Here is a 13,095-nt window from a genome sequence, read left to right as displayed (position 1 = left end):
TGTACCATGACCCATTAGGCATCTGCCCATGCTATTCTCTCTCCCTGGAACCATCTTTATTTGAGCCTTATCTAATGGGATGCCTCTTACTCACTCTTTAACATTCATCTCATGAGTCGTTTTTTCTATAAAGCCATTATTTCTATCTCCAGTCTATGTAAGATTCACTTCTTCTTGGCCCCTATAGGATCATTTGTCTATCTCCAACATAGCACAACTCACACTATACACAATGGGTTCCCATTTTTCTCTGTGAATATGGTAGTCGTGGGCTTGGTACCCACATAGCCTAGCACAGTGGTTGGCACATAGTAAGTTCTTAGTAAATTGTTGTTAAATGAATAAACATGTCAAAAAGCATGTATTAAACTACAACTGGTTACCAAGGACTCTGCTTACCTTATGAAAGATGCTAGTACAAAGATATGTAGGATATGGACCCTGCCTCAATAACTTTTCCATCAAGTGGAGAAAGAATTCATGAATATATGTAAAGATGCATAGTAAATGTAAAATCCCCAATGAATACCATAGCCATTAAGTCTCACTGGAGTCCAAAGGAAAAAGATACTGCTGTTGCTTAGGGAAAAATATGGGCATCGTTTAAATGTGTTTCAATTTAGGATATGTTGAGAAAGGTAATAACCCAAATTTCTTTCTTAACCTTATTATTTTCTCAGTCCATAAATACTTTCTCAGATATATATTAGGAAGCTTTCAATAATCTCCACTATCCAATTGACTCTCAAATTAAGACAGAACTGATATTTCAGAAACAGGGAGAACTAGATAAGCAGAGAATATTCTGAGAGGAAACTCTAATGGAAGAGAGTATGCTTACAAAACTTGAGAAATCAACTGTATTAAGTACACTCTTGGGACATGGAGCAATGAGCCTCCCTGAATGATCTTATAGAATAAAAAAACAGCTCTCTGTGTTGCAAAGTTCCTGTGATAGATGCCTTGGGTCTGAAAGCCAGACTACATTTGGTTCTACTAAGATTTCACATGTATTAGAGGGGAATACCAAGGCATCTCAGGCTAAAAATTAACCAAGCCAAGAATGGTTGTGCTAAGATGATTCCTAACTCTCACATCTTCATAGCTTGGATGGTCCTTGGACTCCTGGGATCACCCAGGGGTCAGTGGACACAAGCTGAGCCATTGAAGCATTTGCTAGCACAGAACACAATGGCCATTTGCATGCTCTCGATATCCTATTGCACCAGTTTCTGTAACAAAACCTGGTTTAGCATTAAATACTTGCTCGAGTGATGTCTCCTCTAAAAATATAAAGACATAAAGAACAATACCTACCTTGTCTCTAAATCTGTTCTTATAAAATTAGCTGCTATTTTGGTGGTCCATATTTATATATTTTTAAATAATAATTGAACTAACCCTTTCCAGGAAACAAAGTCCAACTCTTTCTGGAGCATCAATGCAATTTTCCAGACTGCTCATGAAAAGGCTATGAAAATTTCAGAGAAAAAAAATAATATGTTTATGGGAAATAAATTGGTAAATAACCCTTTAAATAATATCATGAAAAATAAAATTCAATTCAGCAATTACATACTTGCTATGGAATTCATATATTTCTGCCATATTTCCAAAGAGAATATCCTTTTTATTTCTCAGGAGAGGTGGCATAAGATCAAACATCTCTGGATTATCCATCTCTGCTTTATAGCCCTACCCAAAATAAAAAAATTTATTCAGTTAAAAAAAGATTCACATTAACATTTGATTGGCCCACCAAAGGTGTATGTACAACAAAATGTATAGGGGATTAGTGGGTGAAGCTGCCTGTAATTTTAACATTAAACCTTCTATTTCCCAAAACTATACATTATCATTATTTTTTAGAAAGTAGGACAAGGAAGTGAAGGTTTTCTACTCAATGGGTAAAATAAAATGATAGCTCATTGGCCTTCAGGGTACTTTATAGTATAGAAAACAAAATAGAAACCAAGTATGAAAAATTATATTATAGGTCATTAACTTCTACTTAAGCTAGCAATAAGTGTTTAGGTTTTTCAGACCAAATTCATACTATGACACTTGTATGAAATGAATGTTTTTCTCCCATTTTTAGATCTTTATATCACAATCTCTAAATAGCACCATGGGAATAATTAGAACCATCTGCTGTATCACTAAGAGTACAGCTTCTCTCCTCTATAATACATTCTGAATCCACAATTCTTACTCCTGAGGGAGAACCTGAATACACACATCTGACAAACATGCAGTCTCAAGCCATAGCAGAAATACCCACTGCTGCCATGTGACAATCAAGGAAGTATGCGGGAAGAGAAGACTGCCCTAAACACTTCCTAACAGATGTAGCAGGGGAGCATTCAGGAAAAGATGGGAAAATACCATTTGACGCCCTTACCAACAAAACAGTAAACAGCTCGCGAACATAAATCTTCTCAGTCTGTATTAGCTCATTTAGGACATGGCTAAAATGAAAAGATCATATTTATCAATTATTTTATTGTTTTAGAATTGCATTGCAATATTTCAGTTATCATTATAAATTGTCTAATGTGAAAATTGTTAATCACAGGAACTACCAATAGTTTTGGTTTATTATCAAAATATAAAATTAATTCTATGGTTTCTAGAATAAGTACCACTACAAGATTCTAAAATATATTTAAAAGAATGGGGAGCGGCGCTCAGGACTTATTTTTAAATGGGGGGAGGGGGAGGGAAGAAACACCTTTATTTCTAACTCACTAAGTTTAAGAATCAATTTACTAAAACCTCACAAACTCTAATCCCCAAAATCTGGGAAATACTTTTGGGGAGGGGGGCAACACAGTTTTTTAGTTATAGTTCCCTCTCTATCTCCCTCTCCCTCAAAAAGAAATATTAGAATTTTAGGCATAATTTTTCCTTTTTCCCAGTAATGTTCTGATATTTTTCAAGACATTAAGTGGATTTATTATACTGGGTTTCCCAAGTATAAATCATACTTAAGTTTCTGTAGTAATTTTGATTACTAGCACTTTATAATAAAACTAGAGGCCCAGTGCACAAATTTCGTGCAAGAGTAGGCCATTCTTCCCCCGGCTGCCGGCACCGGCTTCCCTCTGGCCACCAGCAGGCAGCCGGACCCAGACTTCCCTCGCAGCCCTGGCTTTGTCTGGAAGGTCAAATTAGCATATTATGCTTTTATTATTATTGATACATTTTCCTTCCAAAGCAATTTACAATTGACATTGTATTTAAAATTTGTTTCCTCACTCCCCACTATAAGTAATCCTTTTAATTTAACTTCTATCTTTATCTTCTTTTTTATTTTTTACCTTTTAATCATTAACCTTTAAAAATCTTTAATACACATACACACACACAGGGTGGGCCAAAGGTAGGTTTACAGTTGTTAATGTGGAAAATAATGCAATCAATAAATAATAATATAAGCACAAACTCTGTGTTTTGTGTACTCACAACTATAAACCTACTTTTGAACCCCCACCCTGTATGTGTCTAAATATATCTTGCTCTAAATACTGGCTACTTACAACTCTATGATATAACATTTAAAAGGTGAATATACTCATCTCTGGAATGTTAACAGAATACTATAAAAGTGAATGAAACTGATTATTAACATGTACAAAATAACATTGTGTATATACATAATCCTTCGTAGTTTTTGGAACACTGTCCCATTCACTCTGACCTCATTTACAAAAGAGGATACTAATATTCTGTAAAGGTCTAGTTAATTTTCAAGTCACCTAAACAGAGCATATGTTAACCAGGTCTAAATGCAAGACTTTTGATATTTCATCTAGTGTTCTTTTCATCAAATCTTGTATAACCCCATACTGTGAACTCCAAATCCTAAACATGTTCGCCTTGGACACTGAATCAGTAACTCCACTGCATAGATAGTATATATGTCTGTTAATAAATTTTAAAATACTTCTTTAAAACATCCAAGGTATTGTTATTGCTCAAACTGGAGGATGGACCAGAACTTCTCTTCTCCAGACAATCATGCACCACTTCAATCTGAAATGATGAAAATAAGTTAAATTAGCATCTAAGTAGGTATAGTTCTTGTTCAAAAAAATCTGGCTCAAATTAAGTTTTCTCTAGGTCCAAACTGTGTAGATAAATTGAAAAATAACCCTATGATTATTTGTTCTTTCAGATATAACTCTGATATGTACTATTAAAAAAAAACATTTGAGTTGCCTAAGAGGGCAGATTTAAGATAATAATTAGAATTTGCTTTATATATTAAGTAATGTTTCATTTATTTGTCACTTTGGGAAAATGAGGTTAATTCATAAAAAGCTTATTGTGCAAATAACTGAAGTTTATTCACTGAAGAACTAAAATGGCTTGCCAACCTTAATGTTTTTTAAAGATTTTTTATTGATTTTTTTTTTTTTAGAAAAGAAGGGAGGGGGAGAGGGGAGGGAAGGAGGGAGGGAGAAAGGGAGGGAGGGAAAGGGGGGGGAGAGGGAGAGAGAGAGAGAGAGAGAGAGAGAGAGAGAGAGAGAGAGAGATCCACTTCCTCCTGCATGCCCCCTAGTGGGAGTACAAAACCAGGCACGTGCCCTCACTGGGAATTGAGCTGGCAACCCTTGGTGCATGGGAGGACGCCCCACCAACTGAGTCACACCAGCCAGGGCTCAACCTTAATGACTTTTTATGGAAACCTTTCTAGGAAATATTACATGAATCCTTGAATTCTTTAACCCAGGATACAGAACATTGTTGATCCTTTTCCTATTCACTCAGTGGCATCAATCATGAACATAAATGATATGATAAAATCTAATGATATACTCCAGGGCTAGTAAAATGTGCAGAAATGTCTATTGTTTCTTGAAATGACTGTTGCCTGTTCATCTGTCTCTGCTCTCTGCCACATGTCAGTTGTTGCTATAAGTGATCTCCCTGATCCTAAACTGCTAACTTATTTGCAGACTCTATGGGACTTGGACTACCTTACTGAATCAACTGCATGAGATTTATCACAAAATTAGCTTCAGAAGCATCCGAAGTATATTCCAGGGATCCTGGTTGTATTGAACAGCTGAGATGAGCAAAAACCCTAACCTCCAAGTAATGTAACAACTGGAACCCCAAATCAAGTATGAGATCTATCAGCTAAAATGTATTTCCACAGAATGTGACCTACTTATTAAAAATACAGGTGGAAAGGAACAAACATTTATTGACTATAAATGTTTGCTCTTCAGAAGCATCTGAAGAATGTTCCAGGGATCCTGGTTGTGCAGGCACAGTCCTAGGTCCGAAACACACATCATTACATCAAATCCTCACAGCAATTTAGCATGCTATGGCATACTTATCCCCATTTTACACATGGGAAAACTGAGGCTCAGAGACGTTTAGCAACAGGGCCAAGGTTCATACCTTGTAAGTAATGAAACAGAGTCAAGCCCATGGTCTGTCCCTATTATCATGCTCCCTCTTTAAGAGCGTGCTTTGATTTATGTCTGCTCCATGTACCAACTGTTATCATTTTAATGCTATAATTAGGACTGAAAATACTGCACACTCCACTTATCAGATAAGTATGCATTATTTACTTTTAAAGAATTTCTGAAATGCAAGTTTTTAAAGTTCTGAAACATAAATATCTACTTTTAAATACATAAAGATTGTGCAAATTGACTTGAAGTGGAAGAATGTGTGCATTTTGCAAACTAGTTCACCAGCTACAAATCTCACCAAGAAAATGTACAGAGCCACACAGCCTCCTATTTTCCCCTGCAACTGAATAAATACACACAGTGGAATGCTAAGGTAGTTATGAGTTAAAACTAGAACCGAAAGACATGTAGGACAATGAAATTTGGCATTCATCCTGTTTCCTTCTTGGACCAGAAGTTGTGGCTATATAACATGATAACCAGGCATGGTATGTAGGTTATTCACTAGCCTGTTAATAATTGTATAAAAGCCTTAGAACACTACCATACACATATTTTTCAAAGTACTTCACAAATATTAGAATATTTTATTTTTATACTAACTCCATAATGAGGGTATCCTATTGTTATCCCCATTTTACAGATAAGGAAACTGATTTCCGAGAACTTACCCAAGGTTATACAGCCAAGTGATGCAACTGGGATTAAAAGCCAGGCAGTCTGGCTCTATAACCTGTATCACTATGACAAACAGCCCATTGGCAATATATTCTTGTCTTTATTTACCATCAAGAACACACAAAGAGAATGTAGGGCATTGCAATTATGATCAGGCTACTCTCTGAAGATACCAGAATATCATGGATAACTGAGAAGGAATCATGTATTTGTCAAGAAATGAATAGATGTCTTTTTCAGCCCAAAGTATGGTCCATTAGAACCTGTCCTTTACCCATGCTTCTTACTTGCAGGACTGGAATTACTTATGAAAGAAATCCCCTTTTATAAAAATGTACATCACTTATTTATGATTATTGAAATGGGGTACGGGGAACGAGATGCTGGAACATACATGAGATATTCTACAGAAGTTATTTTGAATTTGACCCAAGATTTGAGAAACTACTCATTCATCTGGGAATATGCCAGGACTGCAATTAGACACAATGCAGCATCAGCTTTTCCTTTTAGATTAAATAGGCTTTCAAAAACACAATGGTTGAGTGATTAAAAATATGGTTTTTAAGACCCTATACCTATTCTGGAACTACAGTAAGAAAGCCAGCTTTGAATTAATTAATGATATTTACTTTTAAGTTGCTCTGATTTTGTTTCCAAGTCTTCTTCCCTGGGAGAGAAATGTGAAAATATTTCAGACCAGAGTGAAAATCAACACTTACATGCATGTTTATTAAACAGAAAGATAGTAATATTACAATGTGTTTATATCAGTATTTTTAAAATCACACTATACAAAACACTTGAATGCTTAAATTTAGCTATATGATCTCAATTTCTTATTGAGTATACTTTTGCCATGTATCAACCCATTTTCTCCTTCATGAAACATTCACTTGATTGCCAAGCAAGCATGAAGCTGAGTGATAGTACACATAAATTATTTGTAGATGTGGTGTTCATCTTGACACATAAGCATTTAATTAGATTGTACCTCACTGATTAACTGGGTCAAAAAGTTTTGAGAAAAATCTAAACTTAAGTAATAATTACAGCATTTATTTGGCACTTACAATATGTCCACATTCTTGTAAACCCTACACAGGCATTTTCTTTTTCAAACCTCAAGTCACCTGAAGAGATAAGTACTACTTCTATCCCCATTTTAAAGATACGTAAGTAAGGTTACTATCTTGTGCAAAAGCAGAGGTGGTATTCAAATCTAAATTGTCTACTATCAGAATCTGTTTCTAACCACTATATAAAACAACATGTCTGAAGCATGTTAAGGTGCTAAAACGAAACAAACCAAAAAACAACTTCATCAAAATTCCAAACTTTAATCTTTCTGTTCTTCCTGTTTAATCTTTCTTTTTCTTTCTGCTTAATCATTCTCTTCTGTTTAAAAAGGGTGAGCCCCTATATTGTTATGCAAGGAGTCCAGATGTTCTGACAAAGCCCAGTGCCTGGTCCACTCAAAGACTAGGTCATTTAAGCTCCTAATTCTCAGGGCTGCTGAAAAGGCTGCCACCCACACAGGCTTTGTAGGTCTCTCTTCTCCATGGAAGGAACATACTTTATGTCTTTTCCTCCTCAGCAGGAGCCATTGCAAGGCACACTCAGGGAAAGGCTATTATGCTGTTATGTTCTCTAAATTTTATACTTTCATTTACTTAAAAATGCATTATATGTTTTTAGGTTTATATAATCATATATATATATAAATATAAATTAGACTTACTGGCAATTATTATATAAAATCAATTTCCCAATAAATACTGATGTCCATCACTTTAAAGACACTTGATATAGAGATCTGAATTTTATTTACAAAGGTAAATTAGGGATGTTCACTAACTAGTTGTACTAATTAATTCTTAACAAATACATGAAGAGATGAAAAAGGAGTATTTACAAAAGAAATGCATTTTTTTCTGAAAAGCAATGTAGATGAATTCATTCTTTTAACAATGTAAATATGTATAAAACTTATTGAGTGCCTATACTATATGCTAAGCTCTGAATTTGGTGCTAGGGATACAAACATAAATTGCACACAAACCCTTCCCTTATAGAGCTTACATTCTATCAAGAGAAACACAAAACAGGAAATAACACTAAAGGTGAGACAAAATGAACAGGGACTTGATATCACATAGCTTGACTATCCAACTGAACTGGGAAAAGGGGAGGAGAGGCAGGAAGGAAAATATTACCTAAAGGAGGTGGCCTACAGTAGGAAAATTGATAGAGGAGTAGGAGCTAGTGAAGGGAAACGAGAGAGGGAAGGGAACACTGTTCCTGAGAGAAAACAGTATATGTGAAGTCCAAAGGCAAGATAACTAAGGGAATTTAAGAAGGGAAAATGGGGAGACAGGGAGACTCCTATAGTTGTCAAAGTAATAGATGATATTAACTTGGATTAGGGAAGTGGCAGTGAGTGATAGCAATGGGAATGGAAATAAGTGAGGGGTTTTTTTACTGATGAGAGGTGGGGCATGAGTGAGAAGGGGAAGCCAAGGGCCCAGGAATCATGGTGCTATTCACAGAGATGAGGAAAATAGGAAGAGCAGGTTTGCAAAAGAAAAGCAATCAGTTTGGGGTACGCTGAGTCTGAGTTGTCTATAGGAAATTCGAGGGGGCAAATTGTAAATGCAGATTTGACCTAGACTAGAGTTACAGATTTAGGAACTCAAACCACATTTTACCCCTCACAGACAATGTTCTTCCATAACTTCCCTCTGTATTAAATGTTAATTCAACAAATATTTGTTACATCCTGCTAGGTTCCAGGAGGCAACTGTGCTAGGTACAGGATTCTATTTGATACAAATTAATAAAAATAAAAGCAAAGAACAAAAAAAACCAGCTTAACTTATTTTATGAAAAATTAGCACTTATGCTTTGATTTGACCCAAACTTATATATCTGGCTTAGCAATTAAAAGTCTTGAAGAATTATTTGGAACTGATTGTTATAATCCCCATTACTCACAGAGCAATAGGGTAAAATGAATGATGTTTGTAGCATAAGTAATGCTTTGATTTAATTTATAAACCATGATTTATGATTAATAAAATCATTAATCTAACCATGTCATGAAGCTGCCTTCTTCCTCATAAATGCACTAGGCAGTCTTAAATTGCAGCAAATTCAAGCTACTCCCAACAAATATTTTTATTGTGGATGACACAAGAGTCTATAAAATGAAAAACAGCTTGATTTATTTTAATAGTGAAGCTGTTTTCCTCTTATGAGTGGTCATTTGATGAAAGCGCATAATCTACTTTTTATATAGTCATTTTCCAAGACTAAGTGTAATAGTGAGAGAATAATGGACAGTTATCATGAAAAAGAGAGAAAGTTAATTGTAGGCAGAATGCAAAAATGAATGCTGATCGTTTGAAATGCCAAAGTGATTTTTCACATACACAAACTCAGAAAATGTACTAGTGAAAAGTAATAAAGATGGGTACCTTTCAAAAAAATTTTACATGCTTGAAAGAAAGTATCCAACTCCCACTGCAGAAAGAAAGTGTAACACCATTAACTAATAATATCAAAAATTAATGAAACAACACAAAGCAATATGCACTTTAGTGATTAAGGCAGTGAGTGGGATTTGGACAGTCTCTTCAGAATCCTGTTTCTGAACCCAAGGTGTGCCACTTCTGGAACCCCTTTCAAGGAGCTGAACTTTTAGAAGACTGTAAAGAAAGAAGCCTTAGTCGGATAGTCTTGTTTATTGTATACTTCTTATGTTCTACAATTTTTTTTTCACAAGAACCCTTTGAAGTCAATAGGTGTCAATGTTCCTATTTTACAGGCAAGGAAACTGAGGTTAAAAGGTTAAGGGAACTGTTCAAGGTCACACAGACAGTAAATGAATGCAGGAATCTGAGATCTTAGGAATATCAACCTGTTCTATTTTCATTCTCGGTTATTGGTTTTTAGCCCCTTATTTTTTTTTTTTACTTTTTCCCATATTATCATAATCAACATTACTTATTTATGGGATTGGTCAGTTTTATTTGTGAGTATATTTTTATGTTTAATAATTATTAATTATATAACTTTGATCATCTTAGCCTAGTTACCTGCTTTCCTCATCACTTTTAAATATGATCCATGCTGGGGCTGGGCTGGATTTTTAAACTCATTATGCCTCGCTCAAGCTTTCTATGAATTTCAAAATAGTTCCCATATATTAATAAAGTCTCTGATTCTCTTAGATAAGAGAGACTGAATTTAGTCCTACATTTACCCACTCAACTTACTTAAGGCCCCAAAGCCAAATCACTCTCCCCCTTCAAGAGGCCCCAGAGGCTGCTCAAGGGAAACCTTGGAGCAATACAGTCATCTTATTTCCAGAGTAGCTCAACAACATAGTGAGGATAATTATTTTATCCCACAGAATGTAGAAAGGGAAATGGATATTACATGACTGAAATAGGTCAACAAAGATTAAAACCAGAAAACGGACTCTGTGACAGGCAAAATTGTTCTATTTACTTGCATTTATGTACAACAGACAAGCCATTCTATTATCCAAGCCATTCACTTACTAGAAGCTTATAAGAACCAAGTTATAGTTTATTGAGGTATATCGTGCATATGCGTGAGTATGTGCAGGCACATGTGTGTACCAGTATCATATGCCTTCCTTCTTCCACCTGCTGAAGAAAAGGGTGAATTTGATGCTGGTATAAATGTTCACACTCATTGCAAGTCTGGACTATTTAGTACAGATTTGTAACATCCTGTAGGAGTAACAAAGTAAATAAGAGCAGTAACATAAAAAATAAAAGAGGGAATGTAAGATTCTTTACCAGGTTTAGGTGAAAAAAAGGGTGCTTTAGGTATGATCGCTTTGTTGGAAGCAGGTACCTCAAACTGGATTGGCCTCACATGCTCATATTTCAGGTTCTTGAAACCAGCTTGTTGGTTCTCAAATACAGTTCGAATGCTTTCAAGCTTGAGTTGTACAGTCTGAATTTGAATCTACAGGTTGTATAAAAATTTTATGAAATATTTTATGAAATGGGATAATTACAAATACTATCAGATTTCTCAGACTCAAATAGTCCAAATATTAATGTAGAGTTCAAAATATAACTAGAAGGAATTTAGAAAAGTAATGGAGATTAATGTATTATCTCCACATAACCAAAACAAATAAAAGAAAAATTCATCAAGCAGTCATGAAATAGGTCACCACATAAAGTGATTTACCCTTCATAAACAAGAAGGGATATTGCCTGGAAAAGAAGGCATATTTAGCATCAGAAAGCCACCAAGTTAAGCATTGTCACAGTAGTTTATGTTTCTTTTAGTTCTCCATGTTGTAAAAGGCTCCTCAGAGCCATTATAAAGAATATCTCCCTCTGGCCTTCCTAGACAATTTGACACAGCTAAGCTTGGTGGCATCCAGAGAATGACTCGGTTATTGCCACAGCCATGTTTCTGTTTTTCTGGGGCATTCCCTAAGATCTGCTGCTAAACACAGATTTAAATACTGTTCCAATCTTTGCATCCATTAGACATTTTAGCAGCAAATAGTATCACAAATAAACTTATCTACAATGTGAAAACAGTGCTTCATGACATCTCCAATCGGGTGGTACTGAACAAACCTAAAGCTCTCCACCCCACCAACAGCAACTTCCGCTTGCTTCCCACCCCCATCAAGAAGACCCAGATCCTTTCTTTAAACCTTCCTTCTCAAACTGAGTAGAAGCGATATCTGTATCCACACAGCATCTGTTGTTGGTTACTGCAGCACAAAGAAAAGATGTTTGGGGTAGGGTGATCTTGACATTGGCCCAATATTTGCCAATACAGCTTTGGTCTTTCTCCAAGGATGCACAAGAAAATGTATGTGAGAGCTCCTAGTATGTGAAAAGAGTTTAAAAATAATGGAGTCAGAGCTCATAAAGGAAATTACTCTTAATTAAATAGCAAGAATAAACCTTTGGATTTTTTGAAGCTTAACAGTGACACTGATATCACCTCTAATCCTTAAGAGCACTGTGTAATTGCAGTTTGATATAAGTTAGCAGTGAAGTAATAAAACTCTTACAATACTAAACCTACGGTAATTATAGTTTTTAAAAACGTGTTTACTTAAAAAGAAGCCTCTTATTTTGAGTTCAGGGGATAAAAGTACACCAAATTCATACTGTAGGGTTTTAGTAGCAAAGTTTATAAAGGGCAGAGCCATTTCAAGAAAATGTTCGATATCTTGGAGGGCTTTCTGAGCATTTTCTTTAGACAGAAACTTATCTATTTCCTGATTAGCTAGAAGACATTCTCCTTCACCACAGCAATGAAGAGCCTGGTGAGCACACTACACACACACACACACACACACACACACACACCATAACTATGAGTAAATGAAAACATATATGTTTGTCCCTTAAAACAGTGTTTATCAGTTTATCAGTCCCGGCTTCTGTCAATCAGGGTTACTTTCAGAGCTATTAAAAATAAAGATATCTAGGTTGGGTCTCCAGAAACTCTGATTCAGTAGCTCAAGGCCATAAGCCAGGTATTTTTATGTTTACAGAGCTCCACAGGTATTTCTGATGCACAACCAAACCTGGGAAGCACTGCACTCATTTCATAACAAGGAAATCATTCTGCAGCAGAAGCCTGACCATTCTATCAATACTAATATTTGAGCTGCATGCTATTTTCCCAAAATCAATAACTGAAATATGAAACTCCTAGCAAAATACAAAGTATAATATGAAAGCATAATGATTGCTCAGGATAAGGATAAAAGTTTCCTTGCCATAGAAGATATGCAGATTAAAATGTTCATGCTCAGATATGATGCCTGTAAATGATAGCCCTGTTTTTCATTCCACTGCCAGGAACAGATCTTATCTTCACTGCTTACCCAGGAATGGGGTCAGAACCTTCAAGCAATGGCAGAATATATTCCAGTCACTTTAATTTTTTACTGCTATAACTATGA

The 13,095-nt window shown here is 35.5% G+C and overlaps 1 protein-coding gene across 1 annotated transcript in view; it reads right to left on the bottom strand.

Annotated features, from left to right (window-relative positions):
- MCF2 (MCF.2 cell line derived transforming sequence) overlaps positions 1-13,095 on the bottom strand; it is a 129,485-nt gene that overhangs the window by 24,583 nt on the left and 91,807 nt on the right. Inside the window, 9 exon segments of the mRNA XM_036305705.1 lie at positions 1,402-1,471; positions 1,580-1,695; positions 2,402-2,468; positions 3,947-4,035; positions 6,746-6,783; positions 9,590-9,621; positions 9,623-9,635; positions 10,943-11,114; positions 12,229-12,447. Coding sequence (XP_036161598.1) covers positions 1,402-1,471; positions 1,580-1,695; positions 2,402-2,468; positions 3,947-4,035; positions 6,746-6,783; positions 9,590-9,621; positions 9,623-9,635; positions 10,943-11,114; positions 12,229-12,447 — 816 coding nt within the window.

Source organism: Myotis myotis, unplaced genomic scaffold (genome assembly GCF_014108235.1).
Source record: "Myotis myotis isolate mMyoMyo1 unplaced genomic scaffold, mMyoMyo1.p scaffold_m19_p_4, whole genome shotgun sequence".
NCBI classification, from domain to species: Eukaryota; Metazoa; Chordata; class Mammalia; order Chiroptera; family Vespertilionidae; genus Myotis; species Myotis myotis.
This window is presented reverse-complemented; position numbering and strand designations above follow the sequence as displayed.